The sequence below is a fragment of the Ascidiella aspersa genome, chromosome 5 (genome assembly GCF_963924565.1).
Source record: "Ascidiella aspersa chromosome 5, kaAscAspe10.2, whole genome shotgun sequence".
Taxonomy (NCBI): domain Eukaryota; kingdom Metazoa; phylum Chordata; class Ascidiacea; order Phlebobranchia; family Ascidiidae; genus Ascidiella; species Ascidiella aspersa.
The window spans coordinates 26120061-26136543 of record NC_139451.1 but is presented as its reverse complement, the minus strand read 5'-3'; the positions used below and the strand labels follow the sequence as shown (position 1 = coordinate 26136543).

Genomic DNA, 16483 nt, shown 5'->3' with positions numbered 1-16483 from the left:
AGCACTAAGTTAAAATAACTTTTATGGGGTTGACCTTTCTCAAACTCATCACATCAAGGGGATTTACAATTACTACGACTGCGAAATAGTTGTACCGAGTTTACCTATCCTATGGCGTACAAAATTGGCTATGACGAATTAACTACACTTCCAATTAGGGCAGTCGAACCTAAAAATCACACCCCCAAAGATGTAACGTGTCACACCCCCAAATATGTGATGTTGCATAATTTCCTGCACAAGTTATTGTCAAAGAATTTAAAAGACGTCACAGATACATCGAAATAAAGAACGGTTGGCAATCATTAATTGACGGGGAAATAGTATATATACATCGATTTGGGTTGTCACTTGGCACATCGAAATCAACAGGCATAGTTTAAAGAGTTGTTTATAAATGCGAAACAGCGACGAGTTTTGCTTCGTTGAAAAGGCGTGTGGCAAAAGTCAAATAAAAACGCAATTAATTTTGGAAAATATCCATATTAAACGGTAAAGCCGTTTTTTTTTCAGTTTTGATGTTTGCAAAAAAATACGTATGTTGGGTACACTTTGCACAATAATTTGCAAAGCCAAAATGGCGAGTAGATCGACATCATCTTGAAAGAGACGTTTCGATACGAATTTTTAACATCTTTAGTTTATGTTACTGAGAATGTTAATCTGTTTTCTTGTTAGTTGAGAGGCTGTTAATGAGTTTTTGTGCAGACATTTAAAGTTTTTGTGAATGGCAGTTTTTTAAACAAACAATTAAAGATCTGTTTTAAACCAATAGTAGCCTTTTTGTTACCAAGGTGGCACAGCAAATTTAAGCAAGGCTAACTTGACAAGATTAAAATTGCGTTCTGATTACAGACTTTGTCAAACAGAACAAAGTCACGTTCTAATTTCCGGGGGAAGTTAACCTGGAAAATTGCGCAGAAAATAATCTATTTTAATCAAAGATGTGCGCGAATTGAGAAAAACGAGCTAAAAACAGAAGAAATAAAAAAATTGCCTTCACACGATTAGTTTTGATTACGGAATTTTATGGTTGGGCAACATTAACCTTGTTTTGACTGGAATTTTGAAAGACATATTAGTCATTGCTGCGCTGTGCGATTTTCGAGTTGTTATAAAGAAATTATGTTTTTGTTAACGGATTAAAACAAGTATTTGTCATGTTATTCGTTGATCAAGGGGATACATGATATCAAAAGAACGGAACAATTCCTCTAGTTGCACAATAGAAAAATCCAGGACAAAACTTAGCGATAATATAAAATGGCATTGCGCTTATTTTTCTACAAATACTCTTTTCGAGCGCAAAGTCACGTTATAATTTTCGGGAAAGTTAACCTGGAAAGTTAGGCAGGAAAAAATCTATTTTAAGCAGAAATGACGCGAAGGCAGAAACGCGATGTAAAATATAAGAAACCAAAAAATTTGATGATTGACAATATTAACCTTGATTTGGCGGGAATTTTGAAAAGCATATTAAACCATGCTGCTCTGTACTATTTTCTAGGTGTTGTAAAAGAATTATCAGTTTTTGTAAACTGATTACAACAAATATTTGTCACGTTATTAGATGATCAAGGGATACATGGTATAAATAAATTGAACAATGCCCATTGTCTCACAGTATTCTAAGGACAGAACATTGAAATAATACAAAATCTTAAGCGACACCGTACGTTAAGACGGTCAACAGGCATTGTGCTTATAAGGAATTAAACGTAATCATATTGTTACGAATCGGAGATTGCGGTGATTAACGGATGCATGATTTCATTGTATTACGTATAACGTTGTTGCTAAGGCGTTCCTGCATTGGGAATTAGGAGCATTTTAAAAAGATCGCGGAACTGTTGGGGCTATTTAATAGAAATCTGAAGAGCGTCTTGAGAATATTTTAGTTGTAGCAATTTTTTGTCGGAGCATCGCTTTTTATATGAAGATAGCAAAATTGCGGTTCATAGATTTACGCAAAAATATTGTAAAACTTACTTGTTATAAGGCCGATTTTTTTTTTTGAGAAAAGGTTGATACAGCGATAGTCCGTGTCAGTTTAGTATGCGCAGAAAGGCCAAACATGCCAAAACAAGTTTTTGCTTTTGTGAGTTCATGCCACGTAACGCTATTTCGGGCACTTAGCTTTCTGGGAACATTTGTCGTTATGTCCTTATATAAAGTATGAGGAAAACAGGGTTTATATCGTCCGAAAAAGCGACAGGAGGCCCTAGACTTTATTTAAAAACCAAAGTTGCCTAAAAATAGAGAAAATACTTTTATTTCCCAATCACACCTGTCTAATATTACTGTTTTGCACTAATACGTAAAAAGACGCAAAACGAATTAAAAGTGGTATTCAGCTGCTGCGTGTTTTTTTAGTTATACCGACATGACACTCTTTATAATGTTTCCCAAGCGCAGTTTCAACTAAATTAAAAAAAATATATATTTTTATATATTTTTTTTGCCGGTATACCTTTATTGGCATACTCTTTGCCAACAATATACATTTTTTTACAGGTTGTGAATGACGTTTGCCACAATATACGTTAACCTTATTGTTGGCCACAGCATAGAACCACGTAACTCGTATAGCTTTAGGATGTTTATCGCCACGGGGTAGACTTACAGATTTGTCGCCTCTTGTTAATATGCCTTGTAAGGAAAACTTCGTAAACCAAAGTTTCTTATGACTCTCGCCGAAGCGAAATGCTATTTAAGGTGGTTGTATTGTCTTGCATTAATCCGCGTACTCACATTACCTAGCGGGAAATTACGTTTGCCGTATACTCTTATGAACAAACGGGGACTTACCTTTGATGCGTCAGATTATTATTGAAAGTTGATCGCGCGGGCTAAAATGAAAAATGAGAGATTCCTGATATTGAGAAACGCAATTGTACACTTCCAACGAACGTTCGCACTTCAAACACATCTCGGTGATGTTATTTGAATGACAGGTGACCGAGCGAAACCACTTCAAAGAGATTTAACGCAACCGATGGTTACTGTTACTTTTGTACAAAGACGATCTTGGCAAAATCGTCTTACTGTATGCAGATTGTCGCAGTCTCGGTGAATAGATTAGAAAATATTACCTGTTAAACTTTTGTTCCGGGAATTAAATTTATGAACAGGGAGGCATCCCTAAAATATGTTGCGCAAAAACCGATGGGTATCTTTATAGGTTTCGGGTTGTGGTCTCTATGAAACTCTTGGCATTAGGAATTTTCTCAAATCATAAAAAATGAATATCTATGTATCCTATAACCCGTTATATTTAAATATGTTGGTCCACTCGCTAAAAATATATGGTATGTTTGACCCCTTTCTCACTAAAACTAGTTTTTCAGCGAAAGTTTTTTTAATGTTGACAAGCCAACACGTTTTGGAAAAAAAACAATTTACGGTAATTCGAGCACAGTTGCAAAAACAGTGCGACTAACGCCGGATTTTCCAGTCAGCTAAACGCCGTCATAACCATTGGAAGGTGAGAACCGACCAGATTGGCCGAATCTCTGACTCAGACTACTAGATGACCTCACCGACCTACTAAAAGCGCACTGTGCCTTAATTGCATTCTAACCGCACGCGCCGTGACGTAATGGCCTAATCCATTAATTCATAAGTGGTCGGCCGGTGGGGACGCGACATTTTCACCGAGTCTTGCGGTGGCCCGGGGCCAAACGATGTTCCCACAGACCTGGAAGCGTATTGTTGCATTGGCTCGTCGCGTCGTAACCTGTTACATCATAATGGCGCTTCGGGCTGTTCCGCCATTTCTTCAGGAAGGAAGTTTTCTGCGATAGGGGTGAAAAAATCAAACACGACCCCCGCTAGAACGCCGCAATAAAATCGCTAATCAGGGAAGGATTACTCAGTTGGCGGCAGAATGGTAATAAGTTACCCGGAATAAGTTTTATGGTTGAACAGATGACATGCATGAGCATGCTAATTCGCAATGGTGACTGGCGAAGCCATATCCGTCTAGCCGACCGAAATAGCTTTCCGGAAGGTGATAGCGCAAAAGGGGAAGTTGTCATCTGGCTCGGTTTCAGAAAAAAGCTCTATATAAATGAGGCGAGATGAGTTTCAAGGCACCAGTTGCTTAATCGGTGAAGATCGATTAAAACGCACTTTACAGGTTTTCGGCGAATTTTAAAAAGCGATGAAAGTATTGTGTGAACTATATCACTGCATATATTAACGAGTTTAACAATTTGCTCTTAATTTTATTTCAGATATAAAATATTTATTAAACCTTAACTAGCGACCGAAAATAATTTATTGCCGACCGAAAAAAATTTACTACTTGTCGTAAGAAGACAAAAACAAACACACCGAAATGAAGTTATTATTGTTGACTTTGCTGTGTGCCGCATACGCGATAGCAGGTAAGAAAAGAACTAAATATATACGGAATGGTCAGAAGTATTTTTAAGTTCGTTTAATGCGGGCCGATTATCCTTTGTAAAATAATTTGGCAACTCCGACTAAACATTAGCGGCTTTTACATATATTTTAAATATTTTTTTAAAATATTTATTTTGGATTATAAAAAAAGCAAAACATTCTGATAAGTGCACCAGCATAAACAACTAAGAATGCTTTTTAGTATTTTTTTCTTAACTAACACTCTTTTTTAAATTATTTTTCCTTTTTTTGTTTATTTATTTATCTTTTTAAATTTCTCTTCTTTAACCATCAGTCGAGATTCCCGAGCGCGAAAAGCGAGCCCCTTACTGGCGAGCGATGGGCGAACGCGACGTTATGAACGCGGTGGGTCTTTTCGAGAACAACATCAAGAAGACCAAGGCCAAGAACGTGGTGATGATGATCGGGGACGGCATGAGCCTGGCCACCAGCACGGCCGGCCGGGTCTACATGGGCCAGAAGCGGGCCGGCGCCAACGGCGAGGAATTTGTGACCGAGATCGAGAAGCTGCCTCACGTGGGCGTGCTCAAGAACTACAACCGTAAGTGCTGCAATGTTTTTGTTGTTTTTAGGGGGTGGGGGATCGTGATATGTGCGCTTCGTTGTATACCGTTGTATAAGTATGCAAAGACATTACCGACGCTTTGTATATTTTTTTTTATGATCAAGTTGATAAGAGTATATCTGGGCTTTAGATTCTGAAAATCCCCGTGCTTTAAAATTCTGAAAATCTTTGCGCTTTAAAATTCTGAAAATCTCTGGGGGTTATTTAGAAGAAATTTTGACAAAGGCGATGTTTGCAATCAAAATAAAAGTAATTCGGGAAATTGTGTTGAAGAGTAAATGTAATAAAAGTATTGACGGAACCAAAAGGCAAAGAAAAACATATAATGGATGTTTTAGAGGGGTAGGTGTTGAGAACAGTAAAATTTATCTGGAACATTGGGAAAATTCTAAAATAAAGGTGTTTTTGTTTTGTCAGTTTTATTAAATATAGGCATACAACGCAAAAATTGCCTTTCGCTTTTTTGTCTTTATGATAATTTTAACTTGATAGAAAGCGGTTGTGCCTGGCAATTGCAGAAATGATCCTTTGAAGATATTGATCATTCCCACAAAGCACTGCATTTGCTTTTTTGGTATTGAATATAAACGAAGCCAAAAACGGAAGGAACATTGTGTGATCGCGTTACTTTAATAATGGGTAGTAATGACTCATGTTTAGTGTTTTAATCATAGTCGGAAACCTAGTATTTAGTAGTTACACACTTTCTGCAAAAACTCCGCTTTAAATGTCAATTTGACCCACACCAACTATTAAAGCCAGATTAACGCAATGACGACCGATGCATCGCATGACTCGTGGTTTTGCCATATAAAACACATAAGAGTGAAAAAATGTGGTTAGCCCTTCAAATCACCTATACTGACTAACGTAAACGACGCACATATCAACCGCACACAGTTTTGAAAAATAAAATGTGACCAAAATGTCATTTTCAGTGAACAAACAGACGCCCGACAGCGCTGGAACCGCAACGGCCTTTTTAACCGGAGTCAAGACCAACGCTGGGATGCTTGGGGTTACGGCAAAGGGCAACAGCTGCTGGAGATCACAACAGGCTGTAAACAGACTTGAAACCGTACTGGAGAAGGCGGCTAAAATGGGTAAGAGTCGAAAGAACGATATCGACAACTTTTTTTAACAAGATGGTGTATTGGAATTTTTAACCCTCACTTAAGATAAGACTTCTAATTTGTTAGTCAATTTGAGGATGACATTTTTTTTAGCAGTAAACTCTTTGTAAATGGGTGTATTTGTCTAATTCTAAATAGGGTAATCAGGTGGCACTATATAACGACAAACTATGTCAATACACTTTGGAGCATAACGGTTGGTGGTTGTAGTAAGACGTAATAAAAATATCAAAGCCCATACCGAAGTAAGTATCATTTTGAACTTTTCAAATAACTCTTTATACATTTTCAACATGTCAATACAATTTGTCGTTATATAGTGCCACCAAGCTTGCCACGGTTTCAATACAATTTGCTGTTATGTAGTGCCACTTGTTTACCCAGCAATAAATTGTTTTATTATACAAGTAAATCTATAATATTACTTTTTTATTAATTTCATCCAAGCAAAGTAAATGCCGATTTGAACACGATGAACTGTCCATTTTAGTTTTCATTTTGCACAGATATATATATATAGTTTACTCCGCCAAATGCCAACTCGTACCTCAAACTAAATTCACGTTTTCCGTTTTTGGTGAACAGGCAAATCGACTGGCATCGTGACAACCACTCGTGTTCAACACGCCACCCCGGGTGCTGCATACGCCAAAGTACCGTCAAGGTACGTTTAAAATAAAGTTCACAAACTATAGCGATTTTTGTTTAAAAATCGTAAAGGATGTTTAGACTGTTTGGTTAAGTTTTATCTGGCCATTGGCAAAAAAATAACTGTTTGGTTTAAAAAATAGAAAAAAAAACCTTACGGTACCATAAAATATACAAACTTATATACCATGGTGTTAATGCGGTTTGCTAAAGTTTTATCTGAAACATTGGGACAAAAATAACTGTTTGGTTCAAGAAATAGAAAAAAACCTAAACATATTTCTAAACGTAAAAAAATGTTTTTGTCTTACTTTGACCGAATGGTATATTGGCTTTAATTTCACACTAAAATAAGACCAGGTTTTATCGATTGCTGTATGTGTTAAAAATCACATTTCGGTTGGCAGTTAACCCTTTCTTTTATTTTGGTTGTGTCACGATTTACGTTTTTCTTTGCAGGACGTGGTTGGACGACAAAAGGGTGCCATACGCCGGCTGCAAAGACATTGCCCAACAGCTGTACGAGAAGAGAAACGACATTCAGGTGCGAAAACAGACGAAGCATATAAGTCGTGATTTTAGATTATTCAAAGAGTAAAGCTCGACCTGCGTTCTTTAAATGTTCATTTAAGCTCTTATAATACCACTAAAAAACTAAATCGAACGCAAGTATTATAGTTGGGTAAAATCGGGAATTAAACTACCTGAGCCCCTCACTAAAACGTTTGCCAATCTGAATCATTTTTTATACCACAATGGAAAACATTTGCAATGAAGATATTTTACTCTACATACGATTAGAAAAAAATTGAATAGTCTTGGTTAACTTTAAACAATCATTAGATGAGTTCGGCGCAACTTTAGGTATGTCAGCATTCATTCTATAGCGCCTCGAACAATAACGCTGTATTTATTGTCCTTGGCTTTCGCAAAACAAACAATAACGAAAATTTGTTGAAAAAAGTATTTCCGCAGTGTAAAGGCGAAAAAAAACTGAATAAGCGAATTTAATGTTCGACAACAAGTCTAACTTTGCTTCAGTGAAAAAACAACACAAGGGGATATTCGAAACTGGTGACTCGACAAAACATTTGCCGCTATACAATCTCGTTTAAAATCGTGCGAATGTAATGAAATACAATAGCGATCAAGATTCTTGCGGATTACCCAGCACCGTAAACTTGAAAATCTGCATATTTGCAAAACAGAAACAACAGCTACATATAGCCACGCATTTTCTTGCTTAGGAAGCGAAAATTAAAAGTAACACTCGTAAAAATGCTATTAGCTCAGAAAGTGACTCACGCATTATTTTCACCTTGTCAGCAGATACCTACAAAAAACCCTTCCTTTGCGGCTCAACTTATATGAATTCAGCAAACTTTCCCTTTTCTGGTTTACCGACCTATAAATCATTTGTTTTTGTTTACTGTGTGTTTTATTTTCGTCTAGTTTCAGTCATATACAAGTTTAGCTACCATGTAAAATTTTTAACAAGTTGGACGTAAATTGTATGAAATTTTCCTTCTATTCTGTGCTGCTAAGCTTCACGTTTTCGCTAGAGCGTATATGTTTTTGTAAGACATGGAAATTATTTATAATTTTGTTTGACACGGAAATTAATTCAAAAACAAACTTTTCAGGTAATTTTGGGAGGTGGCACCCAACATATGGAACAACGTCGTGACGGTCGAAATCTGACTCAACTTTGGGTGGATTCCTTCGCCAAATCTAACAAATCTGCAAGGTGAGCAATTATGTAGATTATGATTCACTGTAAGAGAATTTAGCCTGGATCATGAAAATTCAAATTTTGCCTTTTCCAATCAACAACAGCCACATTAGGAAACGGTGGTGTCTGTTCTTTAAACTTTAAGCCACTGAATATCATATAAGGTAACCATTTTTCCTACTCCAAATATGTTTATAGCCTCCCAATGGCTATATAGGTTCGTAATGTGGTATGTAGTTCACAATATAGGCAGGCGTAGAATTTAGTCCATCATTAAGTATTAATACTCTTAATACTTAGACTTGTAATTCGACGTATACAATATTAAATAGCGGAACACTCATTGAGTTTATACTCTACATTTTCTACTCTAGTTTTAAGGTAGGCTACAACGTCGTATACTGTAATAAATAGCGGTACCTAATATAATGTTTTCTTACGATTGTACTACACTGCAATTTATAAGTCCAAGATCATCATGATCGTTTAACCGTAAATAAGTGTCGATAGGGCCCTCATTCGCGAGTTTGTCTGGCTGTGATCGTTTGCGAGATATCCACAAGTAAACTAAAGGTTCGATTGTACACAGGTACGTGACAGACCGCAGACAGTTGCTCAGCGTCGACGCCGACAGCACCGATCACTTGATGGGCTTGTTCGCTCCCGGAGAGATGGCCTTCAGACTGCAGAACCCGAGGCCTGTGGACCAGCCAACACTGTCCGAAATGGTCGAAGCGGTAAGTTGGAAATATTTTTTCAATCATATATACTGGAAGGCGCGAAGTCATGGGTCCTTATTGGACTAAATGATCAGTTGGTTTATAGTGGATAGAAGGGCATAAGTCATGATTTTTTGTTGGACGTATATTTTATTTGGGTTTTAGTCAACGGGAAATAGAACGGGTTCCTAATGGCCAAGTCAAAAACAATAGCAATGCATTAAAGGGAGGTTTACTGTTGGACAATTTTAAAACGAAAAGAACAACTTTCTATGCCCTTTGATTAGACCGTGGATAGCAATGATTTCAAAATTAAAGCTTGTTTTAGAAAAATAAAAACAACCGGCTGCGATTATATTTTAGGTTTTTAGCTTTTTTTCAATAGATAAGGGGTACAAGGACGGTTATGATTATGATTACCAGTTATGATTTGCGATCGCGATTTTTATTTTGAAAGATAAATTTGGTAAAAATATTAAGTTAACAATTGAAGGTAACCACACTTAGTTCGGCGGAGATTAAACCAATGGCAATAAAAAACAGTTGCATTAGGAATAAAAGACAACTCGTGCTATGCCTGTACACCGGCATTTCCGCAATGGTTATCAGTACATTAAACGATTAGTGCCAGAAGTCTGCGTTATGAATTTTATGTGTTACGTTTATTGTGTCATTTCGTTATCTGTGGTCCCTGTTTAAACTGTGATGTTTTCTCTTTAGGCCGTGAAAATCCTCAGCAAAAACGAGAACGGATTTTTCCTGTTGATTGAAAGCGGTCTGATCGACAAAGCTCACCACAAAAACCTGGTCAAGTACGCACTGGAAGAATACATTCAGCTGGACAATTCCGTCAGGGTAAGCCAACATACTGCTGCACTGTTAAAGACGTGGAAATGCTTGCAATGTGTTCTAGCTGTTTTCAGTTTGCAAACCTATAAATCGCAGAAAAAAAAAATTTGGAAAAATTCGGAACGCAACAAACTAGCTTTGGTAACATTGATAAGTTAAACTTATACGTCAGAGTTTTTGATGAAATCATTGTCTTATTTATTCTTATCGTTTAAAACGTTTCAGTAAAACGGCTTACACCTTCTTTAGTGTCAACTAAACACGAATATAATAAAGTAACAGCACTAAGTTAAATAAGATGAATGTTTAAACTAAAAAGGGCCTTAGTTCTTAAGTTATTGATAAAACCACCTTAAATAAAAGAATGAAAAATACAAAAAGTTCCTCAAATAATTGGTCTTTTATATTTTTACTACAACCGAAACGCCGAAAAATTAGCTCGATTTTCACACGTGATTTTTTCTTTAGACTGTTAAAAGTATGACGTCAGAGGAAGATACACTGGTTGTTGTCACAGCCGATCACGGTCATATGTTCATGTTTGGAGGAAACTCAGATCGGGGAACGTCAGTAACCGGTAAGTCCAACTTTACTAAGCTATTGCTTATCCACTGGCATTTCAAAAAATACTTTTGCTGCACAGGAATTTATAAACTTGTAGTAATAAAAAAAATTACTTTGAATTAAAAATTACTTTGAAAATTACATATGGTTTGAGTTTAACGCAGGGCCGAATTAACCATTTATCAAAATAAGCACGTGCTTGGAGTCCCAAGCGAGTGGGCACCACACTAATTTCCATAGTTAAATTTTCAAAGGTGTCTCAGTGTTTAATAAATAGTTAGAGTTCGTCAGACGACTCAGACCTCAATAGTGGCCCGGTTGAAACAAATTTGCGGTTACTTTTATTTCTCAAGTATCATCTTAAAACTCTTGATATTTTCGATGGATAATATACTGTGTGGTTCAGTGTATTTGTGATTGGTACGACATTTATAGGGCACCAAAATCTTTGCTTGGGACCTTTAAAATACACGATTCAGTAGTATAACGCCTATATGTGGGATAATAATTTAACATAACAGCATTTCCTAAAACTCGTGACCAGTTTAGTAGTTAACATCATACATTCATTAATGCTGAATCTTATTCGCTATTTTTTTTTGCTAAAACCTGGATACAAGTCATTTCAAATTGAATACATCTTCTCTATAGGTTTGTCTGAGAACCCAATAACGCCCAGGAAAACATCCGACCGCAAGTATTTCACTTCGGTCGTGTACGGGAACGGACCGAGCTACCCTGAGTACATGAGATCTATGGCCTACTACTCGAAATACAACGCTGAAGCCATGACAAGTAAGAAACATAAACGCATAGTAGCCCAAACAGCTTCAAAATAAGAAAGCTTTGGGCCACGACATTACCGTCCAAAACCGCCATCAATCGATCTGTATAAAGTTTTTAGCCTTTTTATATAGGACGCCATTTCTATCCCACTAAAACACCGGAGTTCAGACTTCACATAAGGTTAAACTGAATAATATCACATACTGCGTGTTTATGATCATAGCAGGCAATGTCCAACATAGTTTTATCTTATCACATCTGAACCAGCACATATTGAAACCTAAATGTAAAAGTTTCGCCTTAATTTTTTAAACATTATATTATTTTATCAAAGCAAATTCAGATGAATTTTCGTGATTTACCTCGGTAATGACGTCATTTGTTATCGAAGGATTGAACTTTCTGCCCAAGATATCGTGTATCGGCATAGGAATAAAAATAGTAATAGGCATTCCTACCAAGCATTGGGTCCAACCTCATTTTAAAAATACATAGAGATTGATAATAATGGATTGCAAATCGAAAAGGGCCGAGTAGATCGATATCAACTTGATTAAGACGTTTCGATACGAGCTTGTATCATCTTCAGTTAAACATAAAGAAAGATTTAGGAAGCTTCATAAAAAAAGTTTCAGTAAGGCTGTTTTTTTTATAAAAACCAACCCCCTTTTTTAGAAAAAGACGATTTCCGACCACCGAGCGTTTTCTGGCTTCCTGGTGAGACCCACAGCGCAGAGGACGTATTGTCGTACGCCAGCGGTCCCATGGCGCACTTGTTTCACGGTGTTCACGAGCAAAACTTCATGGCTCACGTCGTGATGTATGCGGCATGCATGGGTATGTCAGGTTTCAACTATACAAAAGCAAACCTCAAAACTTGTACTTAAGTTATTATTAATGGAGAAGATCTATCATGAATCTTCAATACACTTTTATTCATTATCACGGTCATATATTGGTACTTATTCTGTAAGAGAAAATATTTTTTAAACTGCTTACGATAATTTTATCCCAAAATAAATCGACCGTATCTTCTTAAGCAAATAATAAGAAAATAAGCATAATTTGCCAGAATCACTTTACACTGTCGCTATATTTTTAATTATTAGTCTGTCCATCAACCTCCCTTAAACGAAGGCTAGAAAATATTAAATTTGTATTTTCGGCTTATGACGCCCGGTTTTAAGCCGAAAATGCAATTATTGGATACTAGAAGAAAAAAAAAACTTTACACTGTCGCTAATTCTTAATGCTTAGTCTGTCCTTACGAAAGATTCTGCTGAATACAAAAATAAATCAATGAACTAACGTATTGGCACAATTTACGGTTTGGGACCGAGACTTGTCCGATTTTGACTAAAGTACGGTTTGCTTGCAGATGGTCCGGCAGACGAGCAGTTCGAAACCAGGCCCCACTGCATTTCAGAGCCTCCTAAACTAGCGAGGACAACGAAAGAAAGACGGCAATAAGCTGAATTATGACTGGTCGGCAATATGCAGTTTGTCGACAAACATAATATTGACGCGCTTGACAGGGAACGTCATCTATTTTTATAACATTTTCTACCGACTGCTGTGATAAAGTGTCTTTATTTAAAACTTATTTAATTTGAACGTAGGCAATTTGCTCCATCGCTTTATTTATTTTTTTGTGTGCGGTTTTTAGCCAAAATATACGTGTTCTTGTAAAGGTATCGCTCTTTTTACTATTTATTATTTCATCTTTGTGGCTTTATGTTTTTGTTGTAAAAATAACTCTCGCTTTCAGTTGTGACTTTTTTCACGGGCATCTTGTTATTTATGTTTGTTTGTCATTGTACGGGCATTTTTTTAATAAAAGTTTGCAGAAACCAATAACGTGTTATAGCGCTGGAAATATATATATATAATATGCTTTCAGTTAGCGTAACGATACTTAGCTCAACCGATTTGCCGAAACTTTGCTGAAATGTACTTTTTAAATAGCAGACATTTAGCAATTTCTAATAGAATAGCATTACTGTGTATAATATGGAACAATACAAACCAAACATATTATTCTTTTTGTCGTTTATAAACTAAGTGTTTTACAATACTAGAATTAAAATGCGATATCATCTGCCTGTGAGTTTTATTTTGCAGGTTTCTTAAACACAAGTAAATTTGGGCAAAATGTTTCTTTTTACAGCGAGGTAGTACGCAACGTCAAAGATGCAACAATCTGACACGCGATGCCTACACATTTTACAAAACTATATATAAGCTCACAGTTCACGCAAGGACTTCCAATCACTAACCGATTCTTCATATTATTTGAAATATTGCAAAACTGCAGAAACTCACACGTTGATCGATATCTTGACTGGTTAACTCACCGACAAAAAAAAAATAAATAAATACAATAAAAATAATATCGGCGTTAAGTGTAAGCGATTTTGCGGAAACAGCGCCAACAAGTCAAGGCAATTCAACACGACAGGCGTTTTTGTGTAGCGTGCTGAACCGTGTGGGTTAAGATTAAGTGTTTCATTTTGAACTGTCTTTAGTTAATAGCCAGTTAACGTACAACGCAGAAAGGTGTGCTATACAATCAGGGTTTGGTGAGTATTTTGAGCTTATTATTTCCAAAAATCGTGAAAATTGCCTAATTTTAAATGACTTTTATGGTGTAAATTTCTAAAAACGATTGCATAAACTTGCCTCTGCACTTGGAACAACAACCCTATAATCATCTAGCTTTAAGATCTAAAAAGTTTTGTTAGGTCTTAAAGCTACATAATTCATCACGCTGAGTTTTATAGTGTAATATTTCCGGAATTTGCTAAATTTTAGCTTATTGGCAGAACGACTTCCGCAGATGTTATAGAGCGGTTTGATGTTTTAAAAATCAAAGGCTATCAAATATTTTTCAGCCTCGTGTCTTACTTAAGATTGCATTTGCTTTACATCAGGGGTTCTTAAACTGGGGTCCATGCACCCCTTAGGGTCCGTAAACTAGTTTTAGGGGTTCCATAAAGGCCTATTTGAAAATTAATCTATATTTAAGGACCGCAATCAGCCGATATATAAATCTATTTGTATCGTGACGTACATTTATGACGTCATTTTTGAAATTTTTTTTTCTACCGTGGTCCATGAGAAGCAAAATTTTAAGGGTCCGCGGTAAAAAAAGTACCGGTAACCCCTGCTTTAGATGCTATTGAATTACAGACATTGGCTTATAAAAGTGCTAAAAAGAGAAAAAGAGTCGTTTCTTAACACAATTTTAACTAAATTTATTAATTTTTTATACACGTTGATTGAGAAAGTTTTCACGTTTTATCTGATATAATAAATGATTCAATGTTGGCGTTATTGGTAACTTTTATAGTTTCATTAGCTCATGTTTTATGTAAAAGTTAGCCAAGTACACCGTATTTCTTCGGCAACCAAAACTGTATTCGACGTGCACATGGCAAAATTCGATACACTGTGTTCTTGTTAGCATTTCTTATTGTTCAAAGTTAAACTTTAACTTGTCATCTTGCTAAGTGAAACATTGCAGTTGAAAAATGGAGTTGCAACTGACTTTACAAAGTGCAATGGATAGTTTGCTGAGTTTTGGCGCTTGGAATTTGATAATTATATTTGGGTTTTTTACTATACATCAAATGGCGAAGAAATCCGCATCCGAAATTTCCTCCTGGGCCCAAAGGAGTACCCTTGTTGGGAGTTATTCCTATGTTGTCACAACGGCCTTCAAATTATTTTAAGAAGTGGAGCCTAAAGTATGGACCGATTATGTCTGTTCGATTCGGCACAAGAAGTATAGTTATTCTCAACAATTTAAAGTCGGTGAATCAGGTAGGCAAACTCTGAACTTCTTTGCTTTTTAAATAGGTCACAGTAAGCAATAGCGGAACGAAATTCGAAAATTTGGAATTGGAAATTATGGCTCTAAAAATGAAATTTACCATTAATGACTAAAATTCGAATGAATAAAAAAATCTGCCCCGAAAGACTTCAGTTAAGTAAAGTCACTTGCAAACAGTGACTCAAGTGTAGCCTACTAAATTCAATTATTGACTTTAGTCATTATAACACTGGTGACGGGGCCTGTCTTTTTTTTGCGTCAGCGTCGTTAGTGATTGCCGACTTTCCAGCAAAAAAAAAGACGACTGAGTCTATGCATTACGTCGTTTCATGCGACGTTAATTTCGGCGTAGGCTACCTAAGCGTTGCATTAGATCGTTTAATCGTTTCTTATGGGTAAATCAAAACGAGCATATTTGGCCTTTGCAAACAAATTCGACGGGGTTGATCCATTCTGATTATATATCACGACTTGCACAGCACAATGTCTTTGTAAGTTATTTTACGATACTTGCGCTTATTGATAAAGCCATGTGTTCTAGTAAAGATTTGAAAACGGAGGTACTTCGATTAGTACCAGAGTGTACAAAATTTAAAACAAAAACAAAAATATGTCTTGTGAAATATTTGCATACAAAATTAAGAACTAAAATTGCGCAAAAATACCACATTCTCATCAACTCATATGTTTAATGTCTGTTGCGACTCTCAGTTACCAAGTGAAAGTGTTTCTACATTTCTTATAATAGCCTTGTTAAAAGTTACCAGATAAATCAAACATTGTCTTTAGGCAAAATTTTCAGAGCTATATCTCATGAGTTGTCAAGAGTGCCGCGCAAATTTTCGTAAGTTAAATAAATCCTATTCGTATGTAGCCAAACATGCTAAATTTGAATAGACACTGTCCATGTTAACCGCTTGTAAAGTTAAAGAACCATTCTCATGAATGGCATTTATCAGTTCCTGACTTCAATGTACTTCACTGTATTTAACGACTTTACTTTACTTGAAGCTGTCATATTACTTTAGAAATTATGTGTTTCAATGTAATTTTTGTAAATATGCAGCATTTTCTAATAACTCAATTCGAACTTATCTTACACGACATTCTACTGGGACTTGACTGAGGTAAGTTAGAACTTGAAATGGGACTTTTTTTATAAGAACATTTTATTCTTTGTTAATGTACAGAAGACTTGACTTCTTAAGTTTATAGAAAATGACTTGT

General features: G+C 36.1%; 1 protein-coding gene across 1 annotated transcript; it reads left to right on the top strand.

The window, feature by feature from the left end:
• The first annotated feature begins 3927 nt into the window (after positions 1–3927).
• On the top strand, positions 3928–12894 carry LOC146145651 (alkaline phosphatase-like). Its single transcript, XM_083390641.1, has 12 exons — positions 3928–4009; positions 4703–4969; positions 5932–6096; positions 6712–6790; positions 7234–7318; positions 8418–8521; positions 9096–9243; positions 9946–10080; positions 10543–10651; positions 11290–11433; positions 12100–12261; positions 12803–12894. The coding sequence occupies exons 1-12, from the start codon at positions 3928–3930 to the stop codon at positions 12892–12894; spliced, it is 1572 nt and encodes a 523-aa protein (XP_083246767.1).
• The last annotated feature ends 3589 nt before the right edge of the window (positions 12895–16483 follow it).